Genomic DNA, 20,739 nt, shown 5'->3' with positions numbered 1-20,739 from the left:
ATGCATAACGTACCTTGTATTTGATTGAAAGCGATAAAGATTACGGTTTCCATCAACTGAGACAGCAAGCACGTCTGGAGTGCAGGCAGGGCAGCTAAAGCATGGCTCCTTGCACATCCTGTCCACCTCAAACTTTACAGCACTCCACTCCACGAAGCTTTTACTGAAGGCATCAGCTGATATTCGGCCAGTCTTTTAAGTAGAGGACAAACAACAGAATATTCAAGGACAGTCATCATAAACATTGATTTGCACAATTTCCTTAAACTTGGCAAATTTAGAAACTCACCCTTCCAAAATGGGCTGTTCTTTCATCCAGCATTTTGACAAATGCCTTAAGTGACATCCCTGGTCCAGCCTTCTTAATGTCATAGAAAGACATCCATTGAAAACAGGGTGCAGAAATTTAAAGTGCCAGGCCAATATCCACTACCCAGGATGTCCTTAACTGAGGGGGACCACATTAGGTCACAGCTGGTGCAGCTCACCACTGGCAGTGCAAGGTTATAACAGCCTTTAGGAAGGATAAGGATAAACTCAGTCATGGGTCAAAGCATTCATTTTTTTCATGTTGTGAAGATTTCATGTTGTTTTCAAAGCGGTCTGGTAAATCCAAATGACCTTTGACAGGTGCCCACATATACTGCGGGCCGAGGGTAATTCAAAACAAGATAGCAATTCTTATAGATGTATCTATTATGTTTCTATTGTTCAGCACTTTGGTCAGCCTTATGTGTTTTTAAAGTGCTATATAAATAAACGATGATGATGATGATTGCAATGTACAATTTGCACTAAAACCTGCAAACACATCTATTGTGTATGTACTGTGTGACAAAAGGGCAACCATTTATGGTTACAAGAGCCACAACTGCGCCGGGTGAAACCTCAACGTTACCTGCTGGGCAGTCACACACATGGTCTGGCCTTTGCACAGGCAACAGCCGAACTAACATTAAAACACACAATATATATAAAAAGAATTGGAAATTGACTGATACACAATAAAAATACAATAACAGCAACCACTCATAGTACATAGCAAGAAATGCATAAGACTTATGAAGGCTGCAAAAACCCTCCTGTTACTGCCTCTCTGTTGTGCAGGACAAAGCGTGTGTGAACTGCAATATCACAGTCAGCACAAAGGAATGGAAGAGGCAGGTAGTCCAGACACCTCACAACTACTTGTTTGCCACACTGACACACACGGTGTGACTGTGGATCCAGAGTAGCTAACATATTGTCTATAAGACAAGGCCTGGTCTCTTTCCGCTTTTGCAAGGACATCATGTTTCTGATCGCCCAGTGAGTAGTAGCTGACTCAGACGCCGTCTCACAAGTCATGGCTGCGTCCTCTTCTCCATCCTCCAACAACTGAAGCAGCACCCAAGGAAGCACCTCAGTTCCATACACTAACAGAAAAAAAAAAAAAAGAAACTCTTCCACAAAGTGAAAAACACTCTAGGCAGTATGTTTCTTAGGACTGCACAAAAGCCCTGCCTAACTCAACTATAACAAATATAAAAGTAAACTTTAAAAAAGGAATACCTTCTTTTATATATTGTGAAAGTGCCTTTTGTTGGGTTGACACTGGCAACATAACTCGGTTCTTCACGTTGACATTGATGCTGATCTGCGGAAAATGGGGGGGGAAAAAGATTGAAGAATATTTACTTACTGAAACATATATACACATATATAAAATTTATAAAAAATATATCAAATAATATAACGTTTACTACGTACAACAAATTAGACAAGTGTGTCCCCTCTTTAACACTTGTTTCCACTACATCATATTTACAAAAAAGAAGGTTACCTGCATGTCTTGATAGAGTTCGTCAGCAGCTTGAAGCTTGGCGCTCCGGTTAACGTTAGCAATTAACGTTAGCATCATAGGTTTGTAAAGAGCTAGCAGAACTATTAGCACAAAAACTGCTTTACACACCATGTGAGGCTATTTTGCAACACACAAGTCCTTAAATGTTTATAATAGATTTAATGATCATCGTTGGATTAAATGGCTAATGCTGCACTAGCCACGTGTAGTCGTTACCGTACTCTACCTAGCAAGCATGCTGACGGTAGCTGTAGCCATTTTTAAATGCATTAAATCGTTTCCGAGATCAGTCACCTCTGTTTGTTTGAAGCTCTTATGAAAAAAAACCCTTTGAAACACACATCAAGCTATTACTCTAAATTAGTGATGGGTCCAGCAACACTGACGCACCGGCGCATGTATCAAGCTCACCTAGCGATGCCTGTATCGGTGCGTGCGTCGCTTTAAGAAAAGGTCACGTGATCGATACAGTTGCTGTATCGCTCATTACCAACGCGCCTGTGTTTAAAAGGTACTGTGTTTAAAAGGTACCGTATGGGCTCATTTGAGCCCATAGTACCGCATCCGCATCTGTCAACGGAACGAGTCGCCACCAAAAAAACCCCACAAATTGACTCTCGCAAAGATAAATAAAAATACACATCTTTCCATAACAAAATGGAAATGTTTCTGCTGTGTGGGATCATTTTGATCTTTTAACTGCAAATAGTTTGTCTGTCTTTGTTTCAGTGTAATCTATCAGAATAGGAAAAACAGCAATGTGACTTGCAGTGTAAATTATTTATTTCATTTTATGCAGGATAAATGTCGCATCTGTTCTGCGGAGCTTTCTTACAAACAAAAGCACCTCCTCAGTGTTACACAGGCATTACAGAGCCAAACATGAAAATGAGGAGACAAACACACTGAGAATGAACACAGGTAGGCCTATATTGACACTGAACAGCTTTATCAACACTTTTTTTTTTATTAATATGTGTTTTATTATTTTGAAATCAAGCATCTAGGAAGACTGTTCTGGACCAGGCAGTCCTGAAGTTTATTATAAAGGACTGCCAACCCCTTAGTATTGTGGAGAGTGTCGGAGAGAAACATTCCAAGATTAGAGGATCCTTTAAGGTACTGGGGGATGAGGAAGACATCTTATCAGAACCTTTTCCACCTGACTTTACAGTTTTTGTGTACCCCAGCTTCATCTGTGCCCTGTGAGTTTTCCAAAGCTGGGGAAATGGTGTGAAAAACCCCCCCGCAATAGACTGAATGCAAAAACATTGGATAAACTTATTTTTCTGAATAGAAATTTATAATAAACTCTGAATCAATTACATTTAAATGGGTAATATTATATTCACAATACTTTCATTTTGATTTTTACTTTATGTCATTCACAATATATTTTAAAGATGTCTACAATATTTGCAATGTAAAACATATAAAATGATTCCATGGAAAGTACAATACCTTACAGTGTATACACGTATGACTATGTCATTGAATCAGTGTCTGTTGTGAGTCTCAAGTAAGTTCCCTGCAATGATATTTAAGGTCCAGCAGGTGTCAGTATGGAGCAAAACAGCAACACTGTGTCGACACAGTATCGATACAGTTTGGGGAATGTGCTGAAACGCTTCACGAGGCCTCATCTACCCATCACTACTCTAAATATATGACTACTTTGTAGTCATATATTTGTTACATACCTACATTCGAATCAATCAACTCCGCCTCCTTTTCTTATTCTTAACGGGTCTCTCCGTTCTCCCATCATCCTTTGCTTACACCGGTTGCGTCTGATTGGTTGGAGCCGAGCGCATCCAAAACTAACAGGAATGGTGAATAAATCTATAAATGTGTTTTACGTGTGAAATAAAAATAATAAACCCAACAAAGGATTATGTACGTTAAATCTGCGCACTTTCAGATCGTGAATCACTTTGTAAAATGAAGCGATTTTATTGTTGAATTATCAGTGTGACTTTCATGTGCTTTTGTTGAGAAATGTTAACGATGTCATTAAAAGAAAGCATTAAATTAGGGAGAAAAAAACCCGTTCGCGGAGAGGGTCCCCGGTTCTCCAGTTAGATTGTACTTCAAGGCGTCACGTTTCGCCGTGACGGGGTTATTATTGGAGTAAATGGATGGCTGGAGCCTCTGCTCGAAGCGTCTCTGATCGCTCATATTGGAATGAATTGACAACCCACAGCGTCGCATAAAAACGTGGAAGGGTACCTTTAGCGTCAGCATGAGAAGTTAAGGGACGTGACAAATCGTCAGCATTTTACGCGTCGGGAGTGAGAATGGGTTGAATATCCTGTCTCAGAGTGATGCTGAAAAACTCGTTCAGGTATTTATTAGTTGTAGTCGGGAATATTGTAATTCATTATTGTCAGGATGTTCTTTTTTGCATTGGGACACAGGCAGGATGCGATAGCTGCTGTTTTATCTATGTGTGGATCCACATGCCTAGCTCCCAAATGGTACCCAAATACTCCTGCACAGTACAGAGATGGTCAGAGGAGAGCGAGGAGGCTCTTAAGGATTGTTTTGAGTCCACTGTGTGGGAGGTGATTTGTGACGACCACGGAGAGGACATCGACAGCCTTACTACATGCATTACTGACTATATTAATTTCTGTGTGGATAACACCGTACCTACCAGGACTGTATGGTGTTTCTCCAACAACAAACCTTGGATTACCCCAGAAATTAAAGCTGTCCTCAAGCAGAAGAGGAGGGCCTTCAAATCCAGAGACAAAGCGGAGTTGAAAAGGGTGCAGAGAGAGCTGAGGGGACTAATAGGGACTGGGAAGGACAGCTACAGGCAGAAGATGGAGAACCAGCTTCAGCAAAATAACGTTGGTGAAGTCTGGAGAGGCCTCAGAACCATCTCAGGCCACAAACATCAGAACTCTCTGCCTGGGAGGGATGTGAGATGGGCAAATGAACTGAATCATTTCTTCAACAGATTTGATTCAGCCATGAGGCAGTCTCCAACATCGGCTGCAGACTCACCCACCCCCACTGCTGCTGTTCCACCTCTGACACCTCAGACACTTCACACCTCCTCTATTCACCCTGCTCACTCCTCCCCACCCCCAACAACAGCATCCAATACACACTCAACACAAGGCCCCAGCCTGTCTCTCTCAACCACCCAGGTTCGGAGAGAACTGAGGAGGATTAATGGCAAGAAGGCAGCGGGCCCAGATGGCATCAGCTCGAGGGTCGTCAGGTCCTGCGCGGACCAACTGTGTGGGGTGATGGAGCACCTCTTCAACCTGAGCCTGAGGCTGGGGAGAGTCCCACAGCTCTGGAAAACCTCCTGTGTTGTTCCAGTGCCAAAGACTTCACGCCCCAAGGACCTCAACAGCTACAGGCCGGTGGCTCTGACATCCCACCTGATGAAGACCCTGGAGCGGTTGGTCCTGGCTCAGCTTCGGCGCCTTGTGAGCTCATCACTGGACCCACTTCAGTTTGCCTACCAGCCTGGCATTGGAGCGGATGATGCCGTCATTCACCTCCTACATCGTTCCCTCGCTCACCTGGAGACCGCTGGGAGCACTGTGAGAATCATGTTCTTTGATTTCTCCAGTGCCTTCAACACTATTCTTCCCTCGGTTCTGAAGGACAAGCTGGAGAACTCAGGAGTGTACCATCACCTCACTACCTGGATTTTGGACTACCTCACCGACCGACCACAGTATGTGAGGACTCAGGGCTGTGTGTCGGACAGGGTCATCTGCAGTACGGGGGCCCCACAGGGAACGGTTCTGGCTCCGTTCCTCTTCACCATCTACACTGCAGACTTCTCCCATAACTCCACCCAGTGCTTCCTGCAGAAGTTCTCTGATGACTCTGCAATAGTCGGCCTCATCACTGATGGGGACGACAAGGAGTACAGAGGACTGACTCAGGACTTTGTGGACTGGTGCCAGCTGAACTACCTCCAGATCAATGCCAGTAAAACCAAGGAGCTGGTGGTAGACTTCCGCAGGCACAAACATCCTCCACTGCAACCACTGAACATCCAAGGTATGGACATCGAGGCTGTGGACAGCTACAGGTACCTTGGTGTTCATCTGAACAACAAACTGGACTGGACTCATAACTCAGACGCCCTCTACAGGAAAGGGCAGAGCAGGCTGTACCTGCTGCGGAGACTCAGGTCGTTTGGAGTGGAGGGCCCACTCCTGAAGACCTTCTATGACTCTGTGGTGGCCTCAGCCATCTTTTATGGTGTGGTCTGCTGGGGAGGCAGCATCTCTGCTGGGGACAGGAAGAGACTGAACAGGCTGATCCGAAGGGCCAGCTCTGTTCTGGGAGGCCCTCTGGACCCAGTGGAGGTGGTGAGTGACAGGAGAAGGGCGGCTAAGCTGTCATCCCTGTTGGACAACATCTCCCACCCCATGCATGAGACTGTGACAGCACTGAGCAGCTCCTTCAGTGGGAGACTGCGGCACCCACGGTGTGGGACGGAGAGATTTCGCAGGTCTTTCCTCCCCACTGCTGTCAGACTCTACAATAAAGACTTTTGCAGCTGATCAAACACACAAACCCACACATGTGCAATAAGACTGCTATATGTGCAATTCTTCTGACGAAGTTGTGTTTTTGTATTTTCCTACTCAGTTGTATATAGTATTTGTATTTCTATTTTATTCTATTGTATATATTATTCTATTCTATTTTATTCTATTGTATATAGTATTTTATTTTATCTTATTGTATTTTATTGCATTCCAGTGTTTTCTCATTTCTGCTACATAACTTTGCACTTTTGCTGTAACAAAACAAATTTCCCACCTGTGGGACTAATAAAGGTCATCTTGTCTTATCTTAAATATAACTAACGCTTTAAAATTATCCGGATTTCATAATACAAACTTCAGATCAACAGGAAAACAGCTGCAGAACATGTGGATCAAAATGAATTCATTAAAAAACAACGTGGACTTCAAGGATACAGTAAATACACTAAAGTGAAAGGAGGAGCCATAAATACATGATTAATAGGATTTGAATTAACTAAAATTAGTCACATGTGATCTTTAAAATGGTCCTGATGTGTGCTGCTGTTTTTAACTTTTATCATTTCTTTGCTGCCACTGTGAATAAAATTGTGGTCTTTGCCTAATTAAATTAAGGTTACACAGCCTCAATGCTCCATCTTCTGGTAAAAAAACAAAAAAGGTATTACATGGAAGTACAGCCCAAAACCAGTTTAGCTTGAGTTTCGTTTTTCTGGACATAAAGTCACAGCAGGTTTTGTTTCGAAGCTGGGGGACAGATTTAGTTCATTTTGTAAGTTTTAAGAGCAACTGCTGTGAAATTATTTGCAGTTTTGGGAGAAAAGGGTTCAAGAGAAGATTTTGCCACAGAAAAATATTAAATATGAATGAAGAATTGAAATTTAACTGAGGTGAAACATGCAATGAATACATAAAAAATAAGTTCATTTTGGAAAAGCTAAAAAAGTTCAAGTAAAAGAAATGATTTACATATCCATATGTGATTTTTGATAGAATACCAGTTTGGTTAAACAAAGAGCTAAAACAAAGAACTTTAATAATACAGTAACAGGTACAACTACTAAACACTACTGTGTCCTAAAGGAACACAGATTAAAATGTAACAGGGATAATTTTTTAGAGAATTAAAATCCCTCAAAGGAAAAAACATAAACTTGATATACATATCTATGCATGCAGCTTCCTAAATGTAACATTCAGGATTATTCACTGCAGCTCCAGAAATCAGAGCTACCTCATCAGATCCAAGTGTGACATCAGCTGACACTCTTTACAGGAGATTCCATCTGAACTCTGTGGAGCCTGATCTCAAGGTTTTTAAGTCTGACCCTGAAACCAGAAGAGGATCTTTCTCTCTCTTCAGATTCATTGTGATCCAGTGATTTCAGTCCTGCATGATCAGGCTGATGTTTGCACAGAGCAGATAATGAAGTGAATGTTTTGGCACATTGGTAACAGTGAAACAGTTTATTTACAGCGTGGGATCGTTTGTGTTCGGAGTATGAACTGAGATTCCTGAAGCTCTTGTCACACTGGTCAAAGCTGTAGTTTCCTTCCATGTGTGTACGTTCATGTTTGTTATGATGACCTGACTGTGAGAAGCTTTTGTCACAGTGTCTGCACTTGTATGGTGTCTCTCCTGTGTGGATTCGCTTATGCTTTTTCATTGAGCTCATGTCCAGTGGTGAAGGATCACCCACACTGGTCACAGATGTGCTTTTTGACCCCACTGTGGAAGAGTTCATGTATTTTGAAAGGAACTTGGTGTGTGGAAGTCTCTCCCACACTCTTTGCAGTAGTTCATTTTGTCTCCAGTGTGTCTACGTTGATGTGGTTTTAGGTCCCGTTGATGATTGGAGGTTGTTTCACAAAGGTCAAAGAGAAACTCTTTCCCACCACCACAGTGACGACAGGGTTGAGAAATGGATCCATCTGTGTCACTCTGCTTTTTTATTTTTATCCTGAATGTCGCCAGAAGTAAAGAGCATCTCTGCCAACATCCAATTACATTTTACTGTTTACATTATAACACTCAGCTTACTGGGCGAAAACGACTCTGTAAAGTCTCTCCTCAAAGACCATACAAATGTAACTGTGCATCTGTTGCAAACAGTTTCCCACACTGATCACAGCAGTAAACATCATTTCCAGTGTGAATCCGTAGGTAAATATTTCGGTACTGTTTTTCACTGAAACCTTTTTCCACAAAGGTTGCAGCTGTACGCCTTAATTCCAGAATGGGTAACTAGATGCTTCTGTAAGTTTCGAGTTTGAGCAAAAGCTTTACCACACAAGTCACAGTAGTGTGCTGTAACTACACATGGATGAGTTGGTGTTTTTTTAAGCTCTCACGATATGTAAAAGACTTTCCACACAATTCACAGTTGTAAGATTTAATTCCACTGTGGATGAGTTGGTGTCTTTTTAAGTGCCCAGACTCGGTAAAAGACTTTCCACACAAGTCACAGCTGTAAGGTTTGAATCCACTGTGGATGAGTTGGTGTCTTTTTAAGTCTCCAGCCCGGGTAAAAGGCTTTCCACACAAGTCACAGTTGTAAGGTTTGAATCCACTGTGGATGAGTTGGTGTCTTTTTAAGTCTCCAACCCGGGTAAAAGGCTTTCCACACAAGTCACAGCTGTACGATTTAAGTCCACTGTGGATGAGTTGGTGTTTCTTTAAGCCTCCAGCCTCGGTAAAAGACTTTCCACACAAGTCACAGTTGTAAGGTTTAAGTCCACTGTGGATGAGTTGGTGTCTTTTTAAGTGTCCAACCCGGGTAAAAGGCTTTCCACACAAGTCACAGTTGTAAGGTTTGAATCCACTGTGGATGAGTTGGTGTCTTTTTAAGTGCCCAGACTCGGTAAAAGACTTTCCACACAAGTCACAGCTGTAAGGTTTGAATCCACTGTGGATGAGTTGGTGTCTTTTTAAGTGCCCAGACTCGATAAAAGACTTTCCACACAAGTCACAGTTGTAAGGTTTAAGTCCACTGTGGATGAGCCGATGTGCGTTTAAGCCTCCAGCCAGGGTAAAAGACTTTCCACACAAGTCACAGCTGTACGATTTAATTCCACTGTGGATGAGTTGGTGTTTCTTTAAGTGCCCAGACTCGGTAAAAGACTTTCCACACAAGTCACAGTTGTAAGGTTTAAGTCCACTGTGGATGAGTTGGTGTCTTTGTAAGTGTCCAGCCCGGGTAAAAGGCTTTCCACACAAGTCACAGTTGTAAGGTTTAAGTCCACTGTGGATGAGTTGGTGTCTTTTTAAGTCTCCAGCCCGGGTAAAAGGCTTTCCACACAAGTCACAGCTGTAAGGTTTGAATCCACTGTGGATGAGTTGGTGTCTTTTTAAGAGCCCAGACTCGGTAAAAGACTTTCCACACAAGTCACAGCTGTAAGGTTTAAGTCCACTGTGGATGAGTTGGTGTCTTTTTAAGTCTCCAGCCCGGGTAAAAGGCTTTCCACACAAGTCACAGCTGTAAGGTTTGAATCCACTGTGGATGAGTTGGTGTCTTTTTAAGTGTCCAGTCCGGGTAAAATCCTTCCCACACTCATCACAGCTGTAGCTTTTCTCTCCCTTTCTTCTGTGAGGTTTGTCGGCCTCCTGAGAGCGCTGACTTCTCGCTCCATGTTGGTCCTGCAGTGACAAAGATACAAACAGATGCAGTGAGTGAAATGCAGTCGTGGAACAAACTGAAACTCCCTCCATTAGTGGAATCAAACATGTCAACAAAAACATTGTTGGTGTGTTTCCACCACCTTCTGTTGATAGCATCACATTTCAATGATGTGCTACAATGACAGTCGTAATGAAAAATACATATTAAAGAAATATTGATATGTGGAGAAAATATTTTACTCTTAAAAAATTGTGAGTTCAATTTTTGATATTGTTGTTTCAATGTGTGCATCTTTTTGTAACATCTGAGTGTTTTTGTTTGTGAATGTAGATTCTGTGTATATGGAGGAGCCCGGGATGGAAAAGATAAAGCTGCTGTTAACATGTTTTTAAAAACCAACCAGCTGAGCACACAGTTTCAATAACAGGGATATTTTTCTCACCTTTTGTGTTGAAGTCATTTTTTCCTCTATAGTGGCTGAGCTGAGTCCAAATGACTGAACTTGTTCCTCTGCTGCTCCAGCAGACTCTTCTCCTGTTGCTCAACCGGGACATAAAAAAGTATATGCATTTTATCCCTGATAACAAAAAAGCAGAGCAAATAAACATGACTAAACTCCTCAGTAACAACAATACCTATGAAACTTCAATGTGGAACCTGAGAAGCAGCTACAAGAAAGTCATCAGTTGCCACAAGAACCTGAAAGGGAAAAAGCGCACTGACCCACCTGCACATCACTGCTTTTACCCAGTGGATGCTACACCCTGTATATACAGTGGGGCAAAAAAGTATTTAGTCAGCTACCGATTGTGCAAGTTCCCCCACTTAAAATGATGACAGAGGTCAGTAATTCGCACCAGAGGTACACGTCAACTGTGAGAGACAGAATGTGAAAGAAAAATCCATGAATTCACATGGTAGGATTTGTAAAGAATTTATCCGTAAATCAGGGTGGCAAATAAGTATTTGGTCACCTCAAACATGGAAAATCTCTGGCTCTCACAGACCTGTAACGTCTTCTGTAAGGCGCTTTTCTGTCCCCCACTCGTTACCTGTATGAATGGCACCTGTTTGAACTCATCATCTGTATAAAAGACACCTGTCCACAGCCTCAAACAGTCAGACTCCAAACTCCGCCTTGGCCAAGACCAAAGAGCTCTCGAAGGACACCAGGAAAAGTATTGTAGACCTGCACCAGGCTGGGAAGAGTGAATCTACAATAGGCAAGCAGCTTGGTGTGAAAAAATCAACTGTGGGAGCAATCATCAGAAAATGGAAGACATACAAGACCACTGATAATCTCCCACGATCTGGGGCTCCACGCAAGATCTCATCCCGTGGGGTCAAAATGATCATGAGAACGGTGAGCAAAGATCCCAGAACCACACGGGGGGACCTGGTGAATGACCTGCAGAGAGCTGGGACCAAAGTAACAAAGGTCACCATCAGTAACACACTAAAACGGCAGGGAATCAAATCCCGCAGTGCCAGACGTGTTCCGCTGCTGAAGCCAGTGCATGTCCAGGCCCGTCTGAAGTTTGGCAGAGAGCACATGGATGATACAGCAGAGGATTGGGAGAATGTCATGTGGTCAGATGAAACCAAAGTAGAACTTTTTGGTATAAACTCAACCCGTCGTGTTTGGAGGACGAAGAATACTGAGTTGCATCCCAAGAACACCATACCTACTGTGAAGCATGGGGGTGGAAACATCATGCTATGGGGCTGTTTTTCTGCCAAGGGGACAGGACGACTGATCCGTGTTAAGGACAGAATGAATGGGGCCATGTATCGTGAGATTTTGAGCCAAAACCTCCTTCCATCAGTGAGAACTTTGAAGATGAAACGCGGCTGGGTCTTCCAACATGACAATGATCCAAAACACACCGCCCGGGCAACAAAGGAGTGGCTCCGTAAGAAGCATTTGACAGTCCTGGAGTGGCCTAGCCAGTCTCCAGACCTCAACCCCATAGAAAATCTGTGGCGGGAGTTGAAAGTCCGTGTTGCTCGGCGACAGCCCCAAAACATCACTGCTCTCGAGAAGATCTGCATGGAGGAATGGGCCAAAATACCAGCTACTGTGTGTGCAAACCTGGTAAAGACCTATAGTAAACGTTTGACCTCTGTTATTGCCAACAAAGGTTATGTTACAAAGTATTGAGTTGTATTTTTGTTATTGACCAAATACTTATTTGCCACCCTGATTTACGAATAAATTCTTTACAAATCCTACCATGTGAATTCATGGATTTTTTTTTCACATTCTGTCTCTCACAGTTGAAGTGTACCTCTGGTGCGAATTAGTTCAGTGCATTGATGTGACCTTGTCCTGAAGGATTTAGTTATTCTTTATGGTTAAAGAAATTGCAATAATTTCTTCATATTTATTATGAATAATTCTAATTACACATCACTTATCATATTAAGTGATTCATTATTGTCACTTCACTTAAAAGTGATTACATCCTTGCATTACATACTTTAGGTTCATTTTTTGCAGGCAGGTTTCTGGGAGAGAACAGGCAAATTTAGAATATAACACGCAGCGTTCTATAGATGGGTGCATAAAAAAATGAAAAATTACATGTATGTGCTACCTTTCTAAACACTTTGTTAAATTTATGATAAATGTAACAAAGTTTTACACAAATGGGTCACTGTGAGCATCACAGGGAAGATTGAAGCCGCCCACTGCACCTGTGTGGCCGGAGTCGAGGAGACCTGCAGTCATGTCACTGCTCTTCTGTTTATTGTAGAAGCAACTGTGCAGATCTGTGGCACAAGGACTGTTACAGATGAACCTGCATACTGGGTTTTGCTGGGTAGTATGACCAAGATACAGCCAGAGGTTGGCCATAAGATGGACTTCTCTTCTTTAGCTGCCCAAAAAAAGGCTCTTGATCAAAACATAAACAGACCATCCGTATTGAAAGGTAAAAGCCGTCTTCAAAAAAGAAAAATCCTACCTGCTACTGTGGAGGAGTTGTCACCGCCATAGGGCTTTGGAACGTAATGTCACGGGGGTGGGCGTGGAAAGGATTTTGGCCTGATGCGCCATTTTCCGGGTCCAAACAAAGCGCAAGCAAAAAAGAGTGAAGGCACACACAACAGCCATGGTTCATACTTGCTGTGTTGTCGGCTGTGGAATAAGCTTAAAAAGGGTTTGTCTTTTTATTCTTTCCCAACCTGGAAGCATCATGAGGGAGCTTATATGGTGGACCTTAAAAAACGAAGGCGTCCAGCCTGGATAGCAACCATGAGATGGCTTGATATCCAGTTCGCTTCCATCTCCAGATATCTGTTGGTGTGCTCCAGACATTTTCACTCCGGTAAGTTCTATATATGTTCATATCACTCTTTATAGCTTAATAATATTATTGTTGGGGCTCTTGGAGGTTATAGAAATTGCAAACAAACATAGAATTGAGTGACTGTGCAGACATACGTGCTATGTAACGATTTGCTAACTCTTTTGCACAACTGTAGGGAAGCCTGCCTATGAAATGAATCAAACAAATCCAGACTGCTTAACAACGTTACACTCCAAAATCCGAACGTGAGGGTTAGGATTAACAAGATAGTGAAGATATCGGGGTAGAACAGTTGCGGTAAGTACTCTGGGTCTTTACTCCACTGCCGTATTTCATAGTCCACACACAAATCTTTTTTACGCACATGTAACATAGTTAAATAGAGTCAAAGTTAAATCCCGCTAAATGGGACATTGGCGCCACCTACTGTTGTAAAAGTCACCCTGCAACATTCACAAAGTTCAAGGGATTCTGGGTAATCCTCAGAATGATGGAGGATTCCCGCGAGATCTTGTGCTGATTGCCCAAGACATTAAAAGAGAGCATTCTAACCATTGCCTTTTTGTTATGAATGCAGACCAGAGATGACACTACACAGAGGTCACACACACACAAATTCTTTTTACACATACAAATCCTGATTTACAAGCACAAAACTGATTTACAAGAACAAAATATTTATGACCACATTTTGAGCCCATATTTGAGCTTTGCCCCGGAAAAGAGAAGGGTCTGGCTGCAGCCACTGTGGAGCTCCACAGTAACCGGAAACACGTGACCTCCACAGTAGGCAGAAATACGTTCCTGCGTGGGTCATCGACTGTGGAAATCTTGCAAGTGGATCCTAAAGGTTGGGACAGAGTCTTTCATGTATAATTTTTTTTTTTGCCGTTAATAATTATATAATTTTAGGAATCATCTAGTTTGCTTACACTGATTACTTTGGCACTTCGTTAGCGTTACAACAACGGTCATACCTCCGAAGTATCTAAACTTTAGTAAGGAGTGTGTGTACTTTTGACACCTCTGGTTAGCATTTAGCGGCCAGTTTCAAACGTATTTATTTTTTGCTTGTTATTGAACTACTTTTCACTATCTGTAACATCAATGCACATTGTTCCATTTACTGCATATTGCACTTTATTCATGTCTTTCATTCCACCTGCAAAAACATTGTAACAAGGTCGTCACAAAGAGGTTTATATATGTATAAATACTAATATTCTCTATTCCATTCTGTTCTGCTTTTTTATTGCCCAGACTTTAATTAGCCTTTGTTAAACTGTCTGTTATATGTATGCCACAAATAAAAGTGTTTTGTAAATTATGCTTTTGTAAAGAATTTTCTCACCAAATCTCTTACATGCTAACTGTAATGTGTTATTTCTGCTAAAACCTGAACTTAAATGTGTATATGGTGTTTATCTGTTTTTCTCTCTGTTTTAGATGCTCATATCAAATTGGAATTCTGCCTCCAATCCAGAATTGTAGGAATGCACAACATGTTGCAGAAGACTCTTTCACTGCCCTCTGTGCCCTACTTTCAGCCCTACTGTCAAGGCAAAGATTGAGGAGCATATAAATGGACACATTAAAAATGCATTGCCTTTCAAAGGTATGTTGATATTAAATATACCTCGTAGTTAAAGTTATAAATATGCTCTTCTTTTCAGCACTTCTGCAGTCTCTTTGTTGACTTAAAAGTTGCTTTTCACATTGTACAGTTCAGTGCATTCATCAGCGAGAGAAAAAAAGTGTGTTTTCATTAAAAAAAAATTTTTTTCCTGTTCACCACATTTCCTGACAGCTCTTGTGATCCATACCATTTTGCTTTCATTATTGAGGATGGCTTGGATATTTTTGTTAATATGTACAATCCGATTGTTAGATAAACTGATTGCATTCTATACAACTACATTTAAATTACATGTTGTTGTTTGTTTTCTTTTTTTCTCTCTCTCTTACAGACAAAATGATATACCGGTGCACTTTCACTGCCCTGTCTGTAACATGACAGTCATACAGCGTTGGGATATGGCAAGGCAATTTTTCTCATGTCAGCATTCAGGACTGCTCCCCACTGAACTCTCCGAGGAGCCCCATCTCCCTCTCGATGTCGTCTAAAGTATCTAAACCATTTTCTGAATCTTCAGTAGAACATTCATGTGTTCTACCCTCTGTGCTAAATGAAACTGTGGCTTGTGGAAAGTCCTTGAAAATGAAACGCCCTCACTGTGGTCTTAGTCTTCTTAAAAAAAAACTTCAAGGCTCACATGATGAGGAGGCATTCAAATAGATGTTTGCCTGGCTTGTCATCTGCAGTGTTTTTGTGTAGAGGGACTTCTTCCTCTTTGTTTTTCAGTTTGCAGAGGACATGGAGCTCTTTTTAAAAGCTTGTGCTGATGAGCAGGGACTACGGGTCAATGCGATGTTTGACATTTAATGGACAGATGAAGGCACTGGCTGTTTGTTTGTGTTTTTTATGTGTTGTTGTTTGTTTTTCAGTGTACAGAATTCCAGTTAAACTTATTATTAAATATTCACTTGTTTCCATGTTATAGTAAAAAAATTAAGTGTAAATGCAACAGCATTGTTTGTTGATATTAACATTAATATATTACCCTGTAATCAATAATATTTTTATACATTTTACGCATTACCCCTCTGGGCTCTATCCTGGCCATTTGTGGCTTGACCTCTCTTTTTTCTTTTTTCTTTTTTTTGACTACTACACTGCGGTGGACCAAAAGAATGGCATAGGTTTGATCTTAAGGATCTAATACTTGTGTGTGTTTGTGCATGACATTGCAACGCAAATATGTATTTGCAAGATAAACTGAAATAAATAATGACTCATCAAATATTACACAGGCTGCAGTGAATTTTTGTTGATACTGGCTATTGAGATTTGAGTTTCCCAGTCAAACTTAGCTTTGAAGCACATGCTAAAAACACTTTTACTCTTGTACATTTCATAAAAAGACACCATAGCCAAAGTATTAACAAAATATATATTAATAAAAAAATTCAAAGCTGCAGCACATACAGCAACAAACACTGTTAGTAAATGTGTCCGGGAGTTTATGCAGGTGCAGAAAGTGCTGTTGCTGTAAGTAAGCCTAACAGCTTCCAGATCACTTATTTTTCTGGAAAGATGGTAGGAAGGGCATCACTGCTCATTTCTACAATCTCTTAGATCTTGGAATACAATGCCTTTGTACCATGAAACCACTTCACAGTACTAGGAGTCCACTAAAACCTATAAAGAGAGTGATCCTGGAAGAAATGGGGCACACACTAGTGACCTCACCAATTGCAAGACAGCCTTTTCCCCGATGCTCAGATGGGGAAAAAAAGGAAGTTTCATGAAAACATTAGGACTTTATCACCATTTTATCTGAAAAGTTAATGGTAATATATAACCTAACTGGCTATAAAGAGTAAAAAATTTAGATAAAATTTTGATTTTGATGAAAAGGACTGGTGCTATTTTAAAGAGTCACGTCGGTAAAAGTAGATAAATATTTTAAGAAATATACATTTTATAGCATTTTGTGAACATACACAAAAAGTGGCCATTTTTGGCAACAAACAAGCTGAGAGAGTTTTATATTTTTTGCTCTCCTTGAACAAAAATAACAGTGCATAATCAATGTTGATGTTAATCAATTAGATGTCCCAGACTCTACTATTAATAATACAGCGGTCCCTCGTTTATCGCAGGAGTTAGGTTCTAAAAATAACCCGCGGTAGGTGAAATTCATGAAGTAGCCAACTTTATTTTTTACAATTATTATAGATGTTAAGACTGTAAAACCCCCTCACTACATGCTTTATACACTTTTCTCAGACAGGCATGAACATTGTCACACTTTTCTCTTTTGTTCAAACACTCTTAGAGTTCAAACCTTCGTAGAAACATAGTCCAGTATTATGGAATGAAACCAAAAGGTGCAAAACGTTTCGTCGGCATTGTTGTGTTTGTTTGGGAGAAAACTTACAAACATACAGTACAGCACTTCAGAGTTACACTGCTAGCGATCGAAGATTTATGTAAATTCGACAAGCTAAACGCATTTTACTGTACAGCAGCGGTCCCCAACCTTTTTTGCACCACGGACCACTTTAATGTCAGACAATATTTTCAGGGAACGACCTTTAAGGTATCGCGGATAAATACAGCAAAATAATAAAAAAGAAACTGTGGTATTTTGTAAATATAATAATAAAGGTGACTTGAGCTGTGCGCCAACAACACAGTGACATCCTCCTCTCTGCTTCTTAATGGTCTCTGGTCGCTATGGTAACGCGTAAATAGTTCTTTCAAAATAAGACACACAACCACAACCATACATTTCACACCGGAACCTCAACTCTCGCGGAATGGTACCAAAGGACTCACGGACCGGTGTTCTGAGAAACCATCCTACTCTGATAAAACGTCCTACTCGTATCATAATTTGACGGTGACTTGCGACTAAACCTAACCCTACCCCTAACCATAACCCTAACCATAACCATAACCTTAAGAAGTATTCCGGATGGGTGAGAGAAAAAGAAGTTAATTCGGCGTTGGCGTTGTGCGCATGCGCCGCGTTTGCGCAGAAACATTGGGTAGGATGTTTTTCCAGGTAGGATGGATTCCCAGAACACCGGTACCGGTCCGTGGACCTATTAGGGACCGCTCCTGTACAGGAGACACTGGACTAGATTGATTGACAATGGTCTACAGCAATCAGAACGCACAACACGATGTGCTGTAAAAAAAAATAAATAATTAGCGAAACAGTGAGTGTCGCGGAAGGTGCGCCGCGTTATAGCGAGGGACCACTATACACTTTTGGCCACGAACAATTTAGGGGATGTTGAATTTATTTGAACAAACCCAGAGTGTTAAAAAAACCCCACTTAAAACCATTTTTATTTCTCAGCAGCATCAATAGTAACAAGAACACAATTTAGTTTTCGCTGTTAAAGTCGATTTAACTGAAGTTACGTGTTTCCGGTTACTAGGGATTCTGGGTAATCCTCAGAATGATGGAGGATTCCCGCGAGATCTTGTGCTGATTGCCCAAGACATTAAAAGAGAGCATTCTAACCATTGCCTTTTTGTTGTGAATGCAGACCAGAGATGACACTACACAGAGGTCACACACACACAAATTCTTTTTACACATACAAATCCTGATTTACAAGCACAAAACTGATTTACAAGAACAAAATATTTATGACCACATTTTGAGCCCACATTTGAGCTTTGCCCCGGAAAATGGCGCATCAGGCCAAAATCCTTTCCACGTCCACCCCTGTGACATCACGCTCCAAAGCCCTTTGGCCCCCTTCTCAGCAAACTTCCACTACTCTCACCCGGGGGTTGCGCTCCCCCAGGCTTGTACCTGTGGCTTCATGTCCTGGGGGTGGGGGTTGGTTGTTCTCCTGCCCTGCACCCATCCTTTTGTTCATATTCCAAGACTATTTTTCTTTATGTATTCTTTCCCCCTAGCAACCGCCATATTATGATGTCACAAGCAATCACAAACTCTACAGTCTGTCTAACTCCAGCGTATACCAAGCGATCTATTATTCTCAACAGAGATAAACTCAACATAAACTGAACCCACATTAAAGTTAGCTCGATGCTTACCTTTAGACGAGCCCACAAACCGAGAGAAACTCCGTGATGAAGCTGGAAGAAACAGATCAGGGAGCAGAGACCCACGTGGTTCACGCTGATCTCAGCTAGGATCCAAGAGACAAGGGTGTGCAGATCGATACAGATATCGATCCAGACGTTGGTAGTGGTATATGTTCCTGTAAGTTTACTACTTTAATCCCGTTTCATGAAAAAGCAGCTCTCTCTGTTCGACTCCTCTCCTGCAAACACACTTTGCTCCGCCCCCTTTTACCCGGCTCCGCTGTGATTTGTTGCTATGCGGTCACGTGACTCAGCTGCACAACGTAACCCCGTGGAGTGTTATTTCAAAAGTAGCGCCAGTCTCCTTTTCCTAAACTCTTTTCCTTGGCCTCGATGAAAACGTCATCTTGGGGAGCTGCTAGATTTACTGAAGAGACTGCCCTAAAAGTCTCCAGTCAGTCCTCAAGCTGTGTTTTGAGGTGAGCCCCACTTATTTTTCCTCCAGAATACAGTTTATATGAAGCTGAAATGAATTACGCTTCTTATTATTTTAAGAGATGAATTAATAATAAAATAATAATAATAATAATAATAATAATAATAATAATAATAATAATAATAAATTTTATTTATAAGCGCCTTTCAAGTCACCCAAGGACACTTTACAATAGGATAATTATATCATCAAGGTTTATTATAAATATTCTTTATTAATATGCACTTGTTCTTTTAGACCCCGATGTAGACAACGGTGAATCCACGCAAGTGGACCACGGTACGCGTGTGTGTTTTAAATACGTTTCGGTGTCAATGCTAAATCAACTTTTTTAATTAACTTCGTAAACTTGTCACTTACAGACGGTACAGACCGGTGTGAGAAGAACATCACAAACTCAGCCGACGCTCCGGAGCAGAGTAACGCCGTCCGTGAAAGAGCGCAGCAAGGGGGGGAAATAATAATAAGACAACCAAGTTATTGTTGTCGACGTACATCAGAAAGAGAAGAAATGCAGAAAGATAATAAAAGTGAAGGTAAACATTATATGTGAGGTCTCCGCCATCATTTTAAACACTAGGACATGACGTAGAAATTCACCCGCTCTCGACTCCTTCCGACCTGGAGCGCTAATATCATCGAGTTTGAGCGATTCTCGCTTTTGACTTTTTTTTCTTTTTGTTTCTTTATTTTTTGACAGAGGACATCGTGACTATACCGAGCCGGGTCACCGCTGTAGACAATCCGTCAAAGGAGGAGCAAGGTAAATCAAATTATGCCTTTAAAAATAGAGGATATGACGTAGTCATTTATCCGATCAGAAAGGTTTTATTTATTTATTTTGTACTTTTTTGTACAAACTAACAATTACAGCGTTGATTTAACAAGAAAAAAGATATATATACAAGTGGTCTCTCTCTCTCTCTCTCTCTGTCTCTCTCTGATAAATAATGCTAAATTGTCTTTTTTTTCATGCTTGTGGCACGTGACAGAGAGAGTTGTAGCATCCCGAGCTCTCCGTCCTATCATACGCAATCCTCGTGGGCTGCAGGTCATGAGACTCCAAGGTATGAACCAGCCTCTTCAAATAAAATAATAAAATGTATGTGTACACTTGATTTAAAGATGAATTGTAATACAGCTGAATGTGTTTTGACACCAACATCGTATTATAAAGGTCTTTGACTCATTGTAGTGCTGTAAAAAATAAAGCTGCTAAGTAACGTTTTGATTATAATTCGTGTGTGTGATTTTAGTTTCAGTGGGTCATCGTACAATAACAATAAAATGTATTCTGTTTTAAAG

The 20,739-nt window shown here is 41.2% G+C and overlaps 1 protein-coding gene across 1 annotated transcript; it reads right to left on the bottom strand.

Moving 5' to 3' along the window:
* Positions 1 to 8,686: 8,686 nt before the first annotated feature.
* LOC134623842 (zinc finger protein 708-like) lies at positions 8,687 to 18,754 on the bottom strand. The gene is made up of 2 exons (XM_063468853.2): positions 18,671 to 18,754; positions 8,687 to 9,745 (listed from the first exon to the last, which is right to left on the bottom strand). Exons 1-2 carry the CDS (start codon positions 18,752 to 18,754, stop codon positions 8,687 to 8,689), a joined length of 1,143 nt encoding a protein of 380 aa, XP_063324923.2.
* Between the last annotated feature and the right edge of the window lie 1,985 nt (positions 18,755 to 20,739).

This window comes from Pelmatolapia mariae, linkage group LG3_W, assembly GCF_036321145.2.
Source record: "Pelmatolapia mariae isolate MD_Pm_ZW linkage group LG3_W, Pm_UMD_F_2, whole genome shotgun sequence".
In the NCBI taxonomy this organism is placed as follows: domain Eukaryota; kingdom Metazoa; phylum Chordata; class Actinopteri; order Cichliformes; family Cichlidae; genus Pelmatolapia; species Pelmatolapia mariae.
The sequence above is the reverse complement of the archived record's forward strand: the minus strand, read 5'-3'. Positions and strand labels throughout refer to the sequence as shown.

Coding starts and splice junctions, on each gene's coding strand:
- LOC134623842 (XM_063468853.2), bottom strand. CDS start 18,754: ATGGGTGCAGGGCAGGAGAACAACCAACCCCCACCCCCAGGACATGAA. Junction 9,746..18,670: donor TGGGGGAGCGCAACCCCCGG/GTGAGAGTAGTG, acceptor TTGTGTGGAAAG/TCTTTTACCGAGTCTGGGCT.